The sequence below is a fragment of the Polypterus senegalus genome, chromosome 3 (assembly GCF_016835505.1).
Source record: "Polypterus senegalus isolate Bchr_013 chromosome 3, ASM1683550v1, whole genome shotgun sequence".
Classification (NCBI taxonomy): domain Eukaryota; kingdom Metazoa; phylum Chordata; class Cladistia; order Polypteriformes; family Polypteridae; genus Polypterus; species Polypterus senegalus.
The window spans coordinates 25,259,129-25,281,447 of record NC_053156.1 but is presented as its reverse complement, the minus strand read 5'-3'; the positions used below and the strand labels follow the sequence as shown (position 1 = coordinate 25,281,447).

At 41.8% G+C, this 22,319-nt stretch overlaps 1 protein-coding gene across 1 annotated transcript in view; it reads right to left on the bottom strand.

The window, feature by feature from the left end:
* The window catches only part of LOC120526439, a 76,578-nt gene that overhangs the window by 8,205 nt on the left and 46,054 nt on the right, over positions 1–22,319 (bottom strand). The window contains exons 10-11 of the mRNA XM_039749610.1: positions 17,616–17,873; positions 200–472 (exon numbers count right to left, since the gene is read on the bottom strand). Of these exons, the coding sequence (XP_039605544.1) occupies positions 200–472; positions 17,616–17,873 (531 nt within the window). The remainder of the gene's footprint in view (positions 1–199; positions 473–17,615; positions 17,874–22,319) is intronic.

The following is a 22,319-nucleotide window of genomic DNA, read 5'->3' as shown; positions in this document are numbered from 1 at the left end:
TAACTTCTAACTAATAAATCTGAACCTGAACCTGCAGACATACCCACTTTTGGACACACACACAGAGTCAATCTGGAATCACGCCAGTCCATCTAACCAACAATCCTTTGGGGGGTGAGGAAGGAAAACCTTCAGTTTAGTGTAAATAACACACAGTGCAAAACTGGACTAACAGAAGGCCATTCAGAATGAGGCTTACTTGTGTAGACGGCAATGGATGAAGGGGCGCTGTGGCCACAGGTCGTATGTACTGTTGTCACATTGAAGATGTACATGCTGCCTGCTCTTAGATTCGTCACCGTGGCAGAGAGGGAACTTGAATTGGTGGAGCCGCTTTGTCCCCAGTAGCTGCTGAAGTAGGTGATGATAAAGCTGTAGGACTTCATGGACATATCCGACGGGGCGTCCCAAACAAGAGACACGAAATTGGTTCCCACATTTGTAACAGTAATCCCTCCGGGTGAAGGTGGAGCTTAAAAAATTTGAAGAGGCAGAGAAGAGACAGATTAATAATCTACAGTTAGGTCCATAAATATTTGGACAGAGACAATTTTTTTCTAATTTTGGTTCTGTACATTACCACAATGAATTTTAAATTAAACAACTCAGATGCAGTTGAAGTGCAGACTTTCAGCTTTAATTCAGTGGGTTGAACAAAAGATTGCATAAAATGTGAGGCAACTAAAGTATTTTTGAACACAATCCCTTCATTTCAGGGGCTCAAAAGTAATTGGACAATTGACTCAAAGGCTATTTCATGGGCAGGTGTGTTCAAGTCCGTCGTTATGTCTTATCAGTTAAGCAGATAAAAGGCCTGGAGTTGATTTGAGGTGTGGTGCTTGCATGTGGAAGATTTTGCTGTGAACAGACAACATGCGGTCAAAGGAGCTCTCCATGCAGGTGAAAGAAGCCATCATCTGAGAAATTGCTACAATATTACGAGTGGCAAAATCTACAGTTTGGTACATCCTGAGAAAGCAAGCAAGCACTGGTGAACTCAGCAACGCAAAAAGACCTGGACGTCCACAGAAGACAACAGTGGTGGATGATCGCAGAATCATTTCCATGGTGAAGAGAAACCCCTTCACAACAGCCAACCAAGTGAACAACACTCTCCAGGGGGTTGGCGTATCGATATCCAAGTCTACCATAAAGAGAAGACTCCATGAAAGTAAATACAGAGGGTGCACTGCAAGGTCAAGCCACTCATAAGCCTCAAGAATAGAAAGGCTAGATTGGACTTTGCTAAAGAACATCTAAAAAAGCCAGCACAGTTCTGGAGAAACATTCTTTGGACAGATGAGACCAAGATCAACCTCTACCAGAATGATGGCAAGAAAAAAGTATGGAGAAGGCGTGGAACAGCTCATTATCCAAAGCACACCACATCATCTGTAAAACACGGTGGAGTCAGGCAGTGTGATGGCTGCCAGTTGCACTGGGACACTCGTGTTTATTGATGATGTGACACAGGACAGAAGCAGCCGAATGAATTCTGAGGTGTTCAGAGACATACTGTCTGCTCAAATCCAGCTAAATGACGTCAAATTGATTGGGCGGCATTTCATGATACAGATGGACAATGACCCAAAACATACAGCCAAAGCAACCCAGGAGTTTATTAAAGCAAAGAAGTGGAAAATTCTTGAATGGCCAAGTCAGTCACCTGATCTTAACACAACTGAGCAGGCATTTCACTTGTTGAAGACTAAACTTCAGACAGAAAGGCCCACAAACAAACAGCAACTGAGAGCCGCTGCAGTAAAGGCCTGGCAGAGCATTAAAAAGGAGGAAACCCAGCATCTGGTGATGTCCAGGAGTTCAAGACTTCAGGCTGTCATTGCCAGCAAAGGGTTTTCAACCAAGTATTAGAAATGAACATTTTATTTCTAGTTATTTAATTTGTCCAATTACTTTTGAGCCCCTAAAAGGGATTGTGTTAAAAAAATACTTTAGTTGCCTCACATTTTTATGCAATCGTTTTGTTCAACCCACTGAATTAAAGCTGAAAGTCTGCACTTCAACTGCATCTGAGTTGTTTCAGTTAAAATTCATTGTGGTAATGTACTGAACCAAAATGAGAAAAAAGTTGTCTCTGCCCAAATATTTATGGACCTAACTGTATGTACATTAATTTTCAATAAGCATCTGACCTCTCTCAGTTACACTCATTTTAAAAATATTTGAAAACAGTTTTGCTGAAATACAGAAAGGAGCGGCATAATGGCATAAGGGGGCTGATACAGTCTTCGGGACTTGTTTAGTGATTGTCGTGGACGCCTCCAAGCTGGAAGGACCAGGGGGAGCAAGAGTGGCCAGAACATTACCTCCCCTGGAGTGCTAGCAGCCTAGGACTCCCGCAGGGCTTCATGGGAGTTGGAGTTTGGTGCAGTCCTGTAGGGATCCGTGGGCACCACCAGGGGGTGCTACAGCTGCTCCTTCGCCCATATGTGCAATTCTTTCATTACACCCGGAATTGCTGCTGGAAGAAGGTCATCAAGCACCTGGAGCACTTCTGGGTAATTTATAAAAGGAGGCAGCAGACAGTACTCGGGGAGCCAGAGTCAGGAGGAGGGAGACAAAGCTTGACCAGAGGAGTGGAGGAGAAAGAAAAGAGACAGAAGAAATGAAAAGGATTAAGTATTGTGTTTAGGTGTGTTTGTACTTGTGGGAACGAGGAAGACGTTGCCCACAAGTGAAGAACAAAATAAAAAAGCTTGTGCTTTTATAAGTGTGCCTCCTGAAACTGTCTGTGTTGGGTTGAGTGGCTGGCACGCCCTCTACTGGTGTCACATTATTTATTCTGTTTGTCCATCCATCCATTATCCAACCCGCTATATCCTAACTACAGGGTCACAGGGTCTGCTGGAGCCAATCCCAGCCAACACAGGGCACAAGGCAGGAAACAAACCCCGGGCAGGGTGCCAGCCCACCGCATATAATATAATATAATATAATATAATATAATATAATATAATATAATATAATATAATATAATATAATATAATATAATATCCATCCATCCATCCATTATCCAACCCGCTATACCCTAACTACAGGGTCACGGGGGTCTGTTGGAGCCAATCCCAGCCAACACAGGGTGCAAGGCAGTAAACAAACCCCGGGCAGGGCGCCAGCCCACCGCAGATAATCTAATCTAATCTAATCTAATCTAATCTAATCTAATCTAATATAATAATAATATAATATAATATAATATAATATAATATAATATAATATAATATAATATAATATCCATCCATCCATCCATCCATTATCCAACCCACTATATCCTAACTACAGGGTCATGGGGGTCTGCTGGAGCCAATCCCAGCCAACAAAGGGCACAAGGCAGGAAACAAACCCCGGACAGGGCGCCAGCCCACCACAGCCCTAAATAACAGTAAGCAATACAAGCAATCTATTTACTTGCATTACTGTCTTTCACGTGAAGCCTGAACACCATGAGGACTGATTGAGATCATTTATTTTAGTTACAATGCCCTGTGGGAGCTGGGTGGTCTTGTGGCCTTCAGAACCCCTGCAGATTTTGATTTTTTTTTTTGTTTGTTTGTTTTTTCTGTCCTCCTGACCATCAGACCTTACTTTATTCTTTGTTATCTAGTATTGCCTAATTTTATTTTTGTTTCATATACACTTTTCTTTCTTCATTTTGTAAAGCACTTTGAGCTACACCATGTGTATGAAAATGTGCTCAAAAATACATGTTGTTGTCATAACTGGGGCAACAAAAAATGCACATTTACAACACTTTGTATGTCTCTCAATTATAATAAAAAATGCTGGGACGAGACGTGACTTTCTCAGAGAGACACTTTTACGTCCTGCGAGATGAGACTTTGTGCCAAGAGATTTAACCACATCCAGGGACAGAAATAAAAGACAAAGAGTAGATGACAAAGTAGAGCATCGTAAAGGATTCAAAAACGTTGGTACGATACACGTGCAGAGCAGGTTAGAAATAATGGGAGTACGAAAATTCGATTGTCTGAAAAAAATGATAGTAAAGATCGCATTAGCGCAAACAAACGGAAAAAAAACAGCAAAAAGAGATCGAATATATTGTTCGGATTTAAACTTTAAGTCGGAGACTTGTAGATCATCTAACTCACGTTGCCATCAGGGAAAAGTAGTGTTTCTTCCCAATGAAGAGGTGTATCGACGAGATTTGTTGTTTGGTGAAAGTGAAATCCCATGAGAGAAAATTTCAAGCCCCGTGAGACAAGACTTTACACATTCCACATCTACAACATTACAACCACGCACACAGTTCAATCATTTCTCATTTGTGTGAATGCTATTGTCAGACACAGTTCATGTAGAGAGAAAGAATCGATATTCACTCACGGGAAGTTAAACGTTGTGATGTCACGATGTAATTCCAAACACGGAATCAAAATTCAATGCGATATTGACGAAAATGTAAAAGCAAAAAGAGGTTGAATATATGGACACAGGTGATATGACAGAAGTATGGAGATATTGTTTGGCTTTATACTTTAAGTCAGAGTCGTCTAATTTGTGTTGCCATCAGAGAAAAGTAGTGTTTCTTCCCAATGAAGAGATTTGTTGTCTGGTGAAAGTTGAAATCCACATACACGAGAAGCAGAGACGTGAAGTGGCTGGCACGTAGAGCAGGCAGGGGGGTTGGCGAGTGAAGCGAGCAGGGGGCAAAGCCCCCTAGTATTTTTTAAATAAAATTGTTATAAGGGAAAATATCAATATTCATTTTTATACAAAGGTTTTTAAAGTGCACTTTCAAAGGTGATGAGACAAAATAAGATCCGATTTTATTTCTACTGAATCACAAGAGCGTAAGCTGCAATTTTGAAAAGACTCTTTCTACAGAAATCAATGGTGGTTGACATTTTTTTAAAAGGGGATATTCTAAAGGAGAGATATCATTATTTGTATAAAACCAAAAAAAAAAGTATTCCATTGCTTGAAGATATTTAGCATTTCAACACACTCTTATGACTGGGAGCACAAAACAACAAAGACAAAGGGTGCGCCTCCAAAATAGTTCATAAAACAGATTTCATCTCATAGCAAGCCTGACCCCAAGAAAATGAAAGGCTTTAGACCTTGGTAGGTCCAAGAAGAAACGTCAGGCTTTTAAATTCCAAGCATTGGCCAAAAGTTCCAAAAAAAGGTTGAAATATGTCTTATTACCACAAGGGGGCGCCAGAGAGCCCCACACCCCAGACACAGTAAAGCAGCACACGTTGTTAGGATAAAATAAAGGATTTTGATTCTTTTCCAAAGCACCTCTCCAACTCTCCTTCCAATAACAAGTCACAAATATAATTACAACTGTGATAAAACTTCTGTCCTCCAGCTGAGAGTTGCCCACATCCTCCCAACTCTGACACCAAGAGCTACGTAAGCAGGCTCCTTTAAAGACAAACCCAGGAGTACTTCTGGTGATGTTACATGGCCAGTTGGAAGCACTTCCAGACTACAGGAAATCCTGGGAGGTCATCCCCCAGCAGCACCCTCTGCCGTCCCCCAGGGAACCCTACAGGGCTGCACTTCTGGACTCCAACTCCCATGTTGCCCTGAGGGTATCCAGATTGGGACCCTATATGGGGGACACTGCCACCTAGAACTGTGGGGGATGAATTGCTCCCTTGCTGGTTCCTGACGTCTTTGGGCTTTTCACTCAGAATGGGAATCATAATGTGTCTTGGCTGGGTATTGCCCCCACTAATTCCATTCTTCCATTATGGCATCCCAGCCGGGTAAGGAATTCACCTCCATCCTGGGTGGGACGTCCACTCATCCTCTGGGGCGTCTACAGTCTTAACAAAGGGAGGACCATGAAAACTCATGAAAACAAATAATCTTTATAATGGATGTGGACAAAGAAGTGGCCTTCTATGAGCCCTGATCTGAATCCCATCGTACATCTAAGGAAAGAACTGAAATATGGAGTCTGGAGAAGCCCCCTTCAACCCTGACCCAGCTGGAGCAGTTTTCTCAACAACAGTGAGCCAAATGACCCATGGACAGGAGCAGACATCTCACAGAGAGCTCCAGGAATCGCTTGTCACCAGGGATTGCAAACTCTAAAGGTCATGCAACATAATATTAACTGAAGGGTGCCATCATTTTTATCAATTTAATCAGTTTCAGTTGTGTTATTGTTTGAACTATACTGTTGAACCAAAACTCTAAATCAAAGTCTGATTGTTTTTAAATATTGAATTAACGATAATGAGTTGCCAATTACTTTTGTCAGTTTCAAGTGATGTTGGAGACAATTATGGGTTCTTTTTTTTGTGTGAGGGTACTGACAAATTTGTCCACGTCTGTAAAAGAGTGGATTAAATAGAGTGGATTAAATAGAGTGGAGTAAATATTCAAGAAATAAAATAATATTGATATATAATACACATCAAGACAAATAATATAAATACTGTCACATATGGCCAGGATGCCAGCTGGATGGAATGATCAAAGGAGAGACAGCAGGCTCAGGGCATTATCTCCCTTGGGACAAAAGAAGGCAGCCCCACCTGGGTTACTGTAGCACCATGGATTCCCACAGGGAATGCTGGGGTGTTGGAGTTCACTGCAGCCCTGTTGGTTTCTGTGGCAGCCGCCAGGGGGAGCTACAGAGCCTTACTTTGGGCTTTCACCACACCTAAGAGTGAATCAGATCTCCTTAATGAGCAACCTGGAGTACTCCCAAGTGTGGCTTAAAAGGAGCCAGCTGTCACTACTCCTGGAGCCAGAGTCAGGAGGGAGAGGAAGACACTTGCCGGAAGAGGAGTGGAAAAACAAGAGAGAGACAGAAGGAAGAAACGAAACGAAAGTACTGTGTGTTTTGTACTTTAGGGTATTGTGCTGCTGCAGGGAGTGAAGGAGACGCGCTTCCCCACTTAATGAACGTGTGTTGTTTGCTGAACTTGTGCCTGGTGTCTTCCTGTGTCGGGTTTGGGCAGTTGGTGTACCCCCTGCAGGCCACAATACATAACAATATTTAAATAAACAAAAGTATCTAGAGCATCAAAAATATATAATTAAGGAATTGAAACAAAAGCCAAGGGAAGAACGCTGCCTTAAACGTGACGCATACATGGATGAAAAGATACAAAATGAGGCCTATTGTTGCCCATTAAAAACTTTAGTTATTCTTTAAAAGGTTTTCCTCTACTTCTTTAATTGCAAAGTCTTTGATGAACTCCTCAAACCTAATCTGGCACAACAATTCCACTTGTATGCTCAGCAGAGACAAGGCCTGGCTTGTCACATAGTGGGATTTTTAGTACGCTTGAGCTTTGTGACCATTAATGTTACATTTGATTAAAGCCAAGTGGGCCAGTAAAAGAGCTGGATAGCTAGGGGTCAAATCTCCGTGGTGCCTCCTCTCCCTGGGTACCCTAAACTGGTACTTATTTTGCTTAATGGTTAATCCAGGACTGGTGCTTGAACCTTGGTGAAGCTCATTCAGAGTTGTGGTGCCCCCCTTTGGAGCTCTTAACTTTTTATTTGTTCCCTGCCTTCAGGTGCCTCCTCCATTCATTTTTCATTCAATATATACTCTTTTTGTCCATATTTTAGTTTAACCCCATCCTGTTTTTTCTCTTGCCACTCTCCATAAGCTTCCACCTCACATCAGAACGTTCGGCACATTCACCTCTCTGATTTGTTAAGCACCTCATTTCCCAGGCTGTAGATGAATGGCTAACTGTGGCTGACCCTAATCCTGACTCTTCTAGTCTTTTTTCTTTATTTTAGAAGATTTTCACCAGTATGATGGCATGGCATTGAGGGACAAGAGTTATAAAAATGACATCAGTTTTTGTTGGGGACTCAGATATTCTTCCATAAGCTAAAGGGATGCATTTTAGATTAATGGAGGTCTCTAAATGAAAAGAATATTCCACCCAAAAATAATGCTGTGACAGACGGCTGGGGCATATGCGCAACTGGGATGCCTGGACCGGGAGAGGACCAATACCTCCCCCGGGACACGAGAGGGCAACCGCCCTGGTTCACAGGTGGGCCACACATTTGGAACTGGGAAGCTCCACCCGGTTGGGGCACGTGGCCACCACCAGGGTCCGCCCAGACATTCCCAGAGTCATGGACGGCAGCACTTCCGCCACAACAGGAACTGCTGCTAGGCCTGGAGTCAAATATACCCAGTGTGCTTCCGGGTTCTCAGGCAGCAGGAAGATGATCATCAAGAAGTGCCTGGAGCACATCTGGGTACTGCATAAAAGGGGCCGCCTCACTCCAGTCAAGGAGCCGGAGTTGGGAGGGAGTGAGACGAAGCTTACGAGAGAGGAGTGGAGGTGGCAAGAAAAGACTAAAAGAGTGAAGGACTGTGAGTTTAGTGCACTGTGTTTGATAAAACAGAAAATAAACGTGTGTATTTTGGACATAAGCTGTTTTGGTGTCTGTCCCCGTCGAGGCTGGTTCTCACAATACATTTTTTTTTATATGTTACTTACCCCATGCAGCATGTGATACTGGGCGAGACTTTTTTTTTTCCTTGTGCTTTCATAAATAACGAAGCTAACAAAGTTGGGGGCGGCACAGTGGCACAGTGGTAGCTCTGCTGCCTCCCAGTTAGGAGACCCGGGTTTGCTTCCCAGGTCCTCCCTGCGTGGAGTTTGCATGTTCTCCCCGTGTCTGCATGGGTTTCCTCCCACAGTCCAAAGACATGCAGGTTAGGTGAATTGGCGATTCTAAATTGTCCCTAATGTGTGCCCGGTGTGTGGGTCTGTGTGTGTGTGTGTGTGTGCACCCTGCGATGGGCTGGCACCCTACCCAGGGTTTGTTTCCTGCCTTACGCCCTGTGTTGGCTGAGATTGGCTCCAGCAGACCCCCGTGACCCTGTAGTTAGAATATAGCTGGCTGGATAATGGATGGATAACAAAGTTAGTCATTGTTCTGCATGGGTGCGTGAGGATCATCTTCAGGGTTCGGACCAATCGGGTAATACCATTTCGGTATTTACCATGTTTGAGACTCCATTTCATGACAATGTCAAGTCATCCAGTCATATGCTCACAATACCCCAAGCCCATGTAGTTTAACTAAAATATTGTCAAATAAACCACTTCTGGAAATCACTCTTGTGAACAAACATGGAACCTGGTCAGGCTTGAATAAGAATTTGAATTTAAGACCTGCCTCTCCACCTCATTCATTAGTTAGGAGTCCATTGCAGTAACAACATAGTCACTGGTTAACAATACCCTTCACGCTCTTTGAGTATCAAGTACAAATTAAGATGAAATGTTAAAGAAAAGCATCAAGAAGAGTGTCACTCTGGTACTTGTGTATATCCAAGATGTTACAAGAAGTAGAAGAAATTATTAAGGAAAAGATTGAGCAACACATGGCAAGGACTGGAGTTTAACTGAATAGTCAGCATGGGTTCAGAAGAGGGAGGTCGTGTTTTACTAAGATGTTGGAATTCTATGAGGAGGCAACAAAAGGATCTGATCAAAGTGGAGCAGATGATATTATTTATCTGGACTTTCAGAAAGCATTTGATGAGGTGCCACATGAGAGGTTGGGCATCAAATTAAAAGAAGTGGGAGTTCAGGGTGATGTTTTTAGATGGGTGCAGAATTGACTCAGACACAGGAAGCAGAGGGTGATGGTGCGAGGAACCTCATCAGAAATGGCCGATGTTAAGAGTGGTGTCCAGCAGGGGGCAGTGTGGGGGGTGCTGCTATTTTTAATATATATATTGTAAGGTTTTTAAACTCTTTTGAGACTCCCCCCAAAGGGAGGACATGCCGAAGATCACTGAATATGCGGAAGACAGTTTATCCGTCGCCAGGGCAACCGCAGGCTCCCAGCACTGCAGCGGCTCACCGCAAAAGCAAAACCCAGCCAATCGCAGTCACGTTATAAGCACTTGTCATCGATGGGTGATGCAAGGAACAGGATTACTTTGCCTGACCCTGCCTGTTTGCTGTCTCTGTGTATAGGAGAGTGGCAGATCCACTACATTAAATAACCGTGCTGTTCCTGTTTCAAGCGGATTAAAAGTTGGTTTTGCTAAAGTACTGAGACTCATCCTTTGACACAGGACTGACATTCTGTTAGTTAGACTCAGTTTTGGGGTGCAAGACGGGGACTCACGCGTCACAATATAAATGATTTGGATAGGAATATAACTAACAAGCTGGTTAAGTTTGCAGATGATACCAAGATAGATGGATTAGCAGATAATTTGGAATCCGTTATATCATCACAGAAGGACTTGGACAGCAGAAAGGCTTGGGCAGATTTGTGGCAGATGAAATTTAATGTCAGTAAATGTAAAGAATTACACATAGGAAGGAAAAATGTTAGGTTTGAATACACAAGTGGAGGTCTGGAAATCAAAAGTGGAGAAGATCTTGGGAGTCATAATGGACTCTAAGCTATCAACTTCCCAACAGTGTTCAGAAGCCATTAAGAAGGCTAACCGAATGTCAGGTTATATAGCGCCTTGATGTGTGGAGTACAAGTCATGGGAGGTTCTGCTCAAGCTTTATAACACATTGGTGAGGCCTCATCTGGAGTTCTGGGTGCAGTTTTGGTCTCCAGGCTACAAAAAGGACATGGCCTGGTAAGCTTTGTTAGGCTGAATGGCCTGTTCTCATCTAAACCTTTCTAATGTTTTATTTATTCCACAGTCAAAGCACCGTCTTCTTTTTGGATTGTAAAAAAAGGCATGTACTTTGATATTCAGAACAAAGGGTGGCAGTGTAGGTAACATTTTTTGATTTATAGTTTTGTAATCTTCCCTTCAGTTTTCAACAAATCAACTATTTCCTTTTCTGTAAGTTTTCCTAAGGTAATTTCATTAGGTTGGATTCTAACCATATTGAGCTGCTCCTTTAAGACTCTGAAGCAAAGAACACAGAAGGAGAATTCCCCAGAGACATTTGCATTGCATGTGGAGGTAACGATTGCATTGATGCAAATGAAATTGTTATTTGCAAAACGTGGTCAAGCATTCTGGATCCATTTCTCATTTGCACGCCATCTTAAATCAGCAAAGCACTCAGTTTGTTTACAGAGTAAATACTCGTGCTTTGTTCAGATTACCTGGAAACAGTTCAAGTGTACTGAAGTGGGCAATGAGACTCGCTTCTTTATATGTAGTCATCTTCTCAACTATCAACCAGTCGCTCTCACGCCTGTCATCGCAAAGTGCTTTGAACGACTGGTAATCACCCACATTAAATCCTCCATCCCAGCTGATCTAGACCAACACCAGTTTGCCTATCGGTCAAACAGATCAACATGCTGCCCTCTCGCACCTAGAAAAGCCCAACACCTATGTTAGGATGCTCTTCATTGACTACAGCTCTGCATTTAATACCATCATACCTAACCAGCTGATCCAAAAACTCTATGCACTAGGACTTACTCCGTCCATATGCAACTGGTTACTGGATTTTCTCACCAACCGCCCCCAGCCTGTCAGAATGGGCAAACACACATCCTCCACCCTTGCCCTGAGCACCGGTGTGCCACAAGGATGTGTACTAAGTCCCCTTTTCTATGCACTCTTCACCCATGACTGCCAACCCATCCACCAATCAAACATTATTGTTAAATATGCGAATGATACAACTGTCATTGGGCTTGTAACAGAGAACAATGAAGCTGCATATAGGGAAGAGGTTCAGAATCTGACAGCATGGTGCAACACCAACAACCTGGTCTTAAATACCAAAAAGACCAAAGAAGTTATTCTGGACTTTAGAACCACTAAAAAGACCAATCACAGTCCGATAACAATCAATGCAGATGCTGTAGAGAGAGATTCCAGCTTTAAGTTTCTAGGAGTCACCATCTCAGAGGACCTGTCCTGGGCTGACAACAACTTGGCTAGAATAGGCAAAGCGCAACAACGCCTCTATTTTCTCAGGAAGCTAAGGAGAGCTGACCTCCCCCAGAAACTGTTGGTTCATTTCTATAGCTGCACCATAGAGAGCATCTTAACTAACTGCATGATGGCCTGGTAAAACAGCTGCATCAAGGCTGCTAAAGAAGCCCTGCAGCGGGTCGTAAAAACAGCAGAGGCCATTATTGGGACTGAACTGCCATCACTTGAACTCTTGTATAAGACTCGCTGTGTGAGAAGGGCCAGAAACATTCTCAAGGACAAAACTCATCCTGGAAATTCTTTGTTTGAGCTCCTCCCGCCAGAAAGACGCTTTAGGTCAATCCGTGTACGCACAGACCTGCGCAACAAACTACCATAAACTGTCTGAAGTCTGAATCTCCTCAATCTGTGATCATTTTTGATTGAACATGTGAAATAAGCTATATTACTAATGTGCAATACTGTATACTAATCTATATTACTAAACGAAGGTTGTATATATGCACGGATGCCAGACGCACCGAAAGCGCACGCGCACTGCGCCTCAGCGCCCCAGAGTCAAACCCAGCGGCTTCCCAGAGTCAGTAGGTGGCGCCCAAACAACACAACACGACCTGTAAACTAAACTTGAGGTAAAGCGTGCACGCCAGGTTGTAAATATGCACAGATGCCAGAGGCCACAAGCAACAACAACATTTATTTATATAGCACATTTTCATACGAAAAATGTAGCTCAAAGTGCTTTACATAATGAAGAATAGAAAAATAAAAGACACAGTAAGAAAATAGAATAAGTCAACATTAATTAACATAGAATAAGAGTAAGGAATAAGAGTAAGCAAGCCCAACCACCGCCCGAACGCAACCGCGCACACCACCGCATATACTACCTTCATTTAGTAATGTAGCCCTCCAAGCCCGGATCCGCCGCCATGATTACTTCAGCACGCGAATCCGCCTCCGTCGGCAAACGACTTCTAGCTAACGACACAGCCATAGAAAAACATAAACGAGACCGCATGGATAAAAACAACGAACGCAGGCGACTACAATGCGCTTCTGAAACACCAGAACCAGATGAGTCACGACTCCAAAAAGGTACAAATATATTTATTTAATTAAATGAGACCTTTTCCAGGACGCACCCACCCTCCTTGATTTTTCTTCACTCCAAATATCAGAGGGAACAGAAAGTGATTGTCATTCTTGGATTTGCGATTCTTTCGAAAATCGCGGGTTGGCTGGTGTATTACAATATAGAATATGTAATGTGCTATTCATTAACAGGTGCAATAACAATTTATACTGCTGTACTTTGAGCAATAATAATTTGCTCTGGTTACTTGATCACTTAACACTGTATACGACATATTTGAAATTATTTGACGTTTCTTTAAATGCTCCTTGGGGCTGTCACAAAAAGTAATTTCGTTGTGTTACACGATGACAATAAAGTGCTTGAACTCGAACTCGTGTTTCTCATTTGGAAAAAAAAAATAGTACATAGAAATAATGAGTATTTTATGAAGTGAAGTAGAAACATTGGACAAAGGTATCAGGAGTGTAATGTGACTGACGAGTCAGTGCAAAGGTAGAGAGTAAAGCATTTAAAACAAGTGATCAGACCAGCATTGTTGTACGGATCAGAGGCCTGGGCAGTCGCAAAGGTGCATGAAAGGAAATAGAAATGGGGACATTGAGGTGGGTGTGTGGAGTAACAAAGCTTGATGAGATCAGGAAGGAGAGAATCAGAGTTAGAGTTAACTACAGGAAAGAAGGTTAAAGTGGTACGGGTACAGGATCATCCCTAACTGAAAGAACACTGCAATTGACCCTATGCATCTTTGGTTATTTTCAGTTATTATTTTTCATATTTTTATATGTTTTGTTATTTTTGTAAATGTGTGCTGTCTATTTTACATAAGCTTTTGTACCATGTATATTGTGTGTGGATCCCCATTATCCTGACTCATTTTTTGAGTTGAAGTGGGAGATGTGTGCAAAATGCAAAATAAAACAAATAAAATAAAAACAAAGCGACTGAAACGCAGATGAGAGGCAAAAATCAGGCAAGAAGTCCAAAACTAGACAAGACACAAGAATCAATCACAAAGAGAATTAGTATAAGGGTTTTGAAGGCTATACGTTAGTCCAGCTGCTGACCTCTTATGCCTTCTTGCTAATGAACTCGAGGTCACGCCCCCTGGAGGCCACACCCCTAGAAACGCAGCGCACAACCTCAACAACAGTTAGGCAAAATGTCGTCCACCATAGAAACCCCAAAATTCAGCCCTGATCGCAACACCCACTGTCACTGCTGATAGCTCCTTCCTCTGTCTTTATCTGTAGGCCAGAGCGAGAGATCCAGCCTGTGGAACATTATCTCGTGTGAAGAAATCATAAACATAAAAAGGCATTGAGGCCTCCTAAAAGACCCATAAACGTAGGCCGGTATCTTCCCTAGAAAGCCCAGATGAGACACAATTAGTCCAACTTGCTCCACACTACCTCTGGGGTTTTGTCTGGCTAGACCCAAAGAGGGAACAACTGGTTTAACAATTCAAGATATAAGGAAATGTCCCAAAATGGATCAAAATGTCCTACAAGGGAGGGGACAACTGCAAAACCCTGGCTTGTAAAAAGATGGGCAACAAGGAGTTTTTATAAAGGAAGAATATACACAGTAAAATATCGGGAGTGGTCTCCCCTAGACCTTCTCGTATACTTAGATATGGGGATGGATATTTGACGAATAACCTGCAAGACAATGATTATATTTTTATATTATGTACCTTAAAGAACCATCAACAACATATCAAATTAAATTAATAATATTTTGAACAATTATTATAAAAGTAAAGTTGAATAAATCAGACTCTGCAGCTGCATGAATAAAAGGTAAAGTACCACTTCCGGTTACTGGGAATAGCCTAAAAGTTGTTAGAAATCTATGTTTTGTACCTAATACTTGTATGCAAAATTTTGAATGAACTAAGTGAAAGCACACTCAGGTTATTGTGTTTATACACACACACTCACACACAGAAAGCCACGAAGACATAATTCCAAAAATGGTATTTTCAGACTTAGGGAGGCCTAAAATGTTGAGATTCATCAAAATCTCAAAATTGGATTTTTAGAGGATTCCAATTCTTTCCCTAAACGTCATATACAAGAAAGTCAGGGAGGTCTAACATGTCCAGATTCATCAAAATCTCGACATCGAATCTTTGGACAATTACAATACTTTCCCTAAACTTCATATACGAGAAAGTTAAAAGGGGAAAATTATTTGAAACATTTTGCAAAATGTTCAAATGAGCAAAAAAGCAACCATGTCCTAATACACAACTTCCAAAGGCAAATCTATATAAACAGGCAAGAATATAGCAACCTGCTAAACAAAAAATAATAATAATAGTACTTAACAAAAGACTCCTAAAACAAACCAAGTGAACCACTGGCTGGATCTCACACTCTGGCCTCCAGATAAAGGCAGTGGGAGGAGCCAGCAAATGTAGATATCAGGATGGCTCTGCCTCTTGAGGCTCCACCCACAAAACACAAGGAATAGAGGCACATTTTAAAAGACAGTACCCAATTACAAAATAAAAGAAAAAATATATAGAAATCTGAAAAAGAATATCTATAAAAAACATAAATATATGATAAAATGTAATAAAAAGTTTGTAAAATGTGAGAAAAATGAAGCACTTTCCTTTCCAAACTCCAATCAAGCCTGAAGCTCACAAGAGCAAGGACACTACTTTACTCTTTTAGGGCCAATTATTTTTTTTCTGTTTTGTTCCAGGGCCGAATATTTTTCTAAAAGACTCTGAAAAGCAAAGAAAGCAATGATTTCACATATAAATCAACATAAAATACTTATTTATGGCATATGTCACTCTGTTTTATGTTGCATGTGCCCCTACAGTATGTACAGTAAATCTGCATACTTATTAAAGAACCTGTTTTACTCATCACTCATAATCTGAAAGGCACTTTCTGGTAAATAACAGTCCAGTGGCTGGTAATCCACAGTGTCCACTAGCATGCCGTGTCATTTGATGAAGTCTAGTTGTCAGCTTGTCTCCCACAGATTTATGTTTATGTAGTCCTCCCAAATGAATGTTGCCGTAGCGCGGGTCAGCTGTTCATCACTATGATCAGCCGAGGACCAATCAGTTGATGCAGGTACCTGTCTTTTGTTTTCGATTTCCAGATCCTTTGCATCAAAATCAGAGTTCAATAAGTGACTGTGTAGTCCAACCAGGCGAACGTTTCCGTAGGTGTGTCAGCTGCACGATCAGCAGGGGACCAATCAGCTTATGCAGGTACCTGACTTTCGTTTTCAATCTCCAGATCACTTACATCAAAATTGGAGTTCGATAAATCAGAATCCGATTCAGCAATAATACGGGAAAAATAAATAATACCTATAGAGTATTTTGCTTTGATTATTCACTTGGCTCACTCGTCAGTGCCATTCTAGATGCTGTTTGTTCTACGCTACTCTCACACACACAGGGATTCAACATCAAGTCAACAAGTCTAACAGTCCTCCTAGCAAAGAGAGTCTACCTAAAACGTAACGGTGAGTTTTATTGACATTTACAGCTTTTTTTTTTCTCTCTGTGCCCCTGGATGTTGACTTTAGTCGGACAACATTTATTTCCATAGCACATTTTCATACAAATGATGTAGCTCAAAGTGCTTTAGAAGATGAAAAAAGAAAAATACACATAAAATTAGGCAACACTAATTAACAAAGAATACAGTAAGGTCTGATGGCTGGGGGAACAGAAAAAACAAACAAAACAAAAAAAACTCCAGGAGGGCTGGAGAAAAAAAAAAAACAAAATCTGCAGGGGTACCAAGGCCACGAGACCATCCAGCCGCTACTGGGCATTCTACCTAGCATAAATGATCTCAAGCTGTCCTCATGGTCTTCAGGTTTCATGTGGAAGAATTAGCTGATGATGGTCATGTGGACCTCTGGCCTTCACTCCATCAATGTAGGGACTGCATGGTGCCCTGATCAGGTGGTGGGGGCGCAGATCACCAGCACAGAGAATAAATGTCATCATCCACCCTGAAAGTGTTAAAGGAATTCTCCACCAAAAAAAACATGTGTTTGTGATTGCTAAGAAAATAAAATGATCTTGTATTTTCATGGAGAACAGAAATGACAAGGTTTTCTGATGTTAAGGAGGTCTATATGACCAATGCTGGACCACAGCAAACAATATAAGAACGTCCATAAAAAAGTCATAAGCCACAGGTCATCCAGCCGTATGCTTACAGCGGACCAAACACATGCATTCTTTGCTAAAATATTGTTAAGTGAATTTTTCTGCCAGATCATACTGGACTGAGGTTTGGAACTGAAGACCCTTTTTATTAATGAATTCTGTGGTCCAGTGTTGGTCGTCATTGACATTTGTCCCATCAGAAAGTTTGTCATCTCCATTCTTGGCCATCTTTACAAGATACATGGGGTAAATAACATATAAATAATTATTTTTGGTGGAGTATATCATTTAAATAAAAAAGTTGACCAACTCATTCAGGTCTTCTCAGAGTAGCTGGAGTTGCGACTCAAGTAGCAGATAGGTGGTGAGGCCAGGGATGCGGCCCCAAATGAGACTGGACACAATTCCGCTCAATACTGAGAAGCTGCATTTGCCATTCTGAACAAGAAGAAGATTCCCAGTGTCCCCCACAACCATTGACAAGTGCCTACCTGTGCAAGCAGAGCCATTGGCCGGGTCCAGCTGAATATTGCACTTAGTGGGAAAGACCTGAACTGTGTAGACGCTGCTTGAACTTAGACCAGTCACAACCGTTTCAGTCACATTGCCCACTGTGATTGTCCGAGAGAAACCTGCTGGACTTGTCACCACCACTGAATAGGAGTCAATAGGCCCAGAAGCTTGTGTCCAGTTGAAGGCCATGGATGTACTGGTGATGTTGTAAAAAGACAAGTTTCCATAATATCTGTCTTTAGAGATAAAAAAAAGACAATGAGATATAGCAAATTTACAGCAACAAGAAAACAGAGAAATGAATGTAAAACAAAGTTATTCTGTTATACCAGGAAGACGTTCAGTGTGTGCAGTACTGAACATGTGACAGTAAACGTGAACTTGGTGACATATTGCGACAGAAGCTCCAATTCTGTTACTGAAAGGTGCATTCAAAGATAGAGCAGTGAGCTCTCTGATTGAAGATCAAGTCTTACTTTGTTACAGAAATATTCCATTTTTGTTTAATGCCTTGACCACACAATTACCTAGCCATAACTTAAGAACATGAAAAAGAAGAACAAGTTTTGAAAGCAACTGTGTGTTGCCTGGGATTGGCTCCAGTTGACCCCCGTGACCCTGTGTTAGGATATAGCGGGTTGGATAATAGATGAAATGTTCAGTCAAATGTTCAGTAAGAGTCACTTCAGTATTTCACCAAGATATGAACCAAAGTCAGTGACAGTTTGTAGTATTCAGTGATTTCAGGAAGCATTCAGACCCCTTCACTTTCTGCACACTTTATTGGGTTGTAGGTTTCACTTGAAATGGGCAAACGTGCCATTATTGTATTTGCAAACCTTTCTGAAAACATGTTTCCACTTTGTCATTACGGGTTATTATGCAGCGGTTCTCAAACTGTGGGGCGCTCCCCACACGGGAAGGGGCACTAAAGCTGTACAAGGGGGGCGTCGAATAAATGAACAAGACAGCAATATTAATTTTTTACATTTTTATTTCAAATTTAAATTTGCAAGCATATAATCACAACAAATGCATCATAACTAAAATTAAAATAAAACATTTTTAAGGCATAGATCTAATGACTAATATGTGCCTGCTTAAAAGTACACAGCCTGTCCAGGTTTGGTTTGATATTCGAGATACGACACAGGGCCGGATTAAGACGAAATTGGGTCTGATGCTGCAGCGCAAAAAAGGCCTATTTTTTCTCGCCATTGGTGCCTGCGCATTCGACACTCACCGTACATGCGCACTCAGACCGACCAAGGAGCCTTAATTGTTTGCGACACAACCACCCAGCATTTATTGACCATGAATAATACTAACGACGTAGTATCGTAACAACTCGAGATTAACATCAAACTATGTAACATCAACATTCAATAGCAATTGTCTGAAAAGTGCACTTAATGCAGAAAACCTAACAATGAAATACACAAAATTTCGCAATTCTCTTACGAAACAGAGTAAGAAAAAATGAATTTGTAGAGACATTGGGTCCAAAAGTCGGACTCCAAATTTCATTCTAAGAATTATTTTGAGGTTAATATAGCAAAGGAAAACAGTTCAGCTTCCGGAAAATTCTCATCTGTTTTCATCTGGGCCTATTTCAGGAATGGACCTAATGCTGCAGCATCAATAGCACCCACCTTAATCCGGCCCTGGATAGAGACTCTGAGCTCCTTTTCTATATGAAATTTGTTTCTATGATGAGCGGCGCCACTGCTGCTGCTTTTATAGTCGCCTATTTTTAATCCAGAAAGTTCGAGACGTATCAGGATCTGTCGTGAACATTCGGGTAACAGTAGATCAGGTGATAATGCAGCGCGACTGCACCACATTGGCAGCATAGCCAATATTGCCAAATTGAGTTCAATAATTTACTGTTGTGAACCTCGCCCCGGACACAGACAGGCAGAAACGTTAATGTCACCCACAATCACTGGTTTATTTTCCATCTCTTTTACAATTCAGCTCACCAAACCCCCCTCAGTCCAGGCCACTCCAATGCCTTCTCTTTTCTTCTTCTCTTTTTCTCTCTCTCTCTTTTCTTCTGACCGCCTCCTTCCTCCTCCAGACGTTGCCACTCTTCCACCAGACTCTTGTCAATGACTGGAGGGAGGCGGCCTTTTATAGGAACCCGGATGGGCTCCAGCTGCTTCCCGGCAATCTCCCACGGACACACCCCCGTGTGGCGGAAGTGCCGGCTGCGCACCCAGAAGCTGTCCGGGTGTCCCCTGTCGTCTATCCCCCCGCACTTCCTGGCGTGGCGGAAGTGCCGGGCTCCTGGGATAATCAGGCACTGGGGCGCCGCCTGGCGGTGGCCACGGGTCCCTACAGGGCTGGGCTTCCAAGCCCTCTACCCGAGGCCTCCAGTATAACCAGGACGGACGCCCCCTCTCAGTCTGGAGGAGGCACAAGTCCTCCTCTGGTCCTCCTGGGCGTCCCGGCTGGGGACCACACTGTGTATTGGGTTATTTTAATGATACAATTAACAGCGGTATAATATTTGTCGGGCGAAAATACGTTCGTCTCGTGCAGTTTGACTTTATCGGTGTCCTCGTTTATGAGATTTTTAAAAATGTAAACATATTTAATCGTTTCTTTACATAAAAAAAATTTAATAAGAATAAATAATTTATTCTTTGTTTTTGGGATTAGAATTATTACCATAAGCCAAACATTCTGTCATGAAAGGAGGCATCTCACCTCAGAGTTGGTAGTAAGAGGGCAACACTCATTGAGGAGGAGTGGAAGGAGATGAGGGAGCATTCTGGTGGTTTCAAACTGTGCTTATCTGACTTTAAAAACCCATAAAGGTACTGTCATCAAATGAAATGACTTTGTTTTAACTTGAAACTGTGTGTGTCCATGGCAGTTGTGTCTGGTGTTCAGGGCTTGGTGGTGTCCACTTGTGGTCACACTGTGTAAGCCATCTGAGCGTATTTTCAGTGAAAGGAGCTATATGAGAATTAGACTGAATAGATGAATATTTTCAAAAATCAACAAATCACCTTAATTAACATCTTAGTGAGGACACGTGGCTTCACCCGGAAAATATTAGGGAAAGAGGTCTTATTTTAGAAGTTTATTATAGACCACCCAATTCAGACAGTAATTTCAATACACATCTTTTTAGTAATATCAAAAAGTCAAGTTTACAGGGGGCTATTATAGCCATGGGGGACTTTATGTATCCAAATATTAACTGGGATAGCCTTGCAGATGGAGGAGCACAAGAGCAGGAGTTCTTAGAAGTAATCAGCGACTGTTTTTTAACACAGCATGTTAAAGCACCAACAAGGGGTGAAGCCTGTCTGGATTTAGGATTCTGTAATAATCAGGATAGAATTGAGGGTGTAGAGCTGATTGAACCACTAGGGTCAAGTGACCATAATGTAATACAATTCTCTGTGTTTTGTAAGAGTGCAGATGGCAAGTTTAAAATTGTTAAGTTAAACTCATGGTAGGGCTAATTTTGAGCAGATGCGACAAAGTCTAAGTAGGATAGACTGGGATAAGCTTTTAAATGTGGAGACAGTCGAGGAGCAGTGGAACAGGTTTAAAAATGTTTTACATGTAATGCAGGACAGATACATACCTAAATTTGGAATTAATAGGAAACTACAAAAAACTCCACGGTGGATTAATAAAGATTGAAAAAAGAAGTTGCAAAGGAAAAAACATGAATAAGGCATATAAGACTAATGACTGCAAAGAGAACCGTAGCGCGTATGAAAACATGAGGGCAACCATTAAGAAGGATATCAGGGAGGCTAAAAGGCAGTTGGAGAGGAATACAGCAGATAAGGCGAAAGAAGACCCTAAGAGATTCTTTTAGTATTTTGGTAGTAAAAGAACAGTCAAGGAGGAGGTCAAGTGCATCAGGGATAGTAAAGGGGAATTAAAAGATACAGACAGTGAAATAGCAGATGCCCTAAACTTATATTTTTTCTGAGGTGTTTACAAGTGAGCAAGTGGACAAGTGGAGGTAAATGCGACTACTACAACAACAACAACAACAACATTTATTTATATAGCACATTTTCATACAAACAGTAGCTCAAAGTGCTTTACATAATAAAGAATAGAAAAATAAAAGACACAATAAGAAAACAAAATAAATCAACATTAATTAACATCGAATAAAAGTAAGGTTCAATGGCCAGGGGGGACAGAAAAAACAAAAAAACTCCAGACGGCTGGAAAAAAATAAAATCTGTAGGGATTCCAGACCATGAGACCGTCCAGTCCCCTCTGGGCATTCTACCTAACATAAATGAAACAGTCCTCTTTGGATTTACTAAGGAGGGACTGAGGGATTTGTAAATTGTAGAGGGAGAAGTGCTGCTCAGATTAAATAAGATGAAATCAAACAAATCACCAGGCCCAGATAATATTTACCCTTGAGTTCTTCAGGAGGTTAGTGAGTACAAACCCTTGACACGTAATTTTTGGGTGTCATTGCACACTGGAGAGATTCCGAAGGACTGGAAAATGGCAAAATATCATCCCACTATATAAAAAGGGTGACAGGGCAGATCCAAGCAACTGTAGGCCAGTAAGCTTAATATGCATCACAGGAAAATTAATGGAAGGAATTAATAAGGGCTGCGATGGGCTGACACCCCGCCTGGGGTTTGTTTACTGCCTTGCGCCCTGTGTTAGCTGGGATTGGC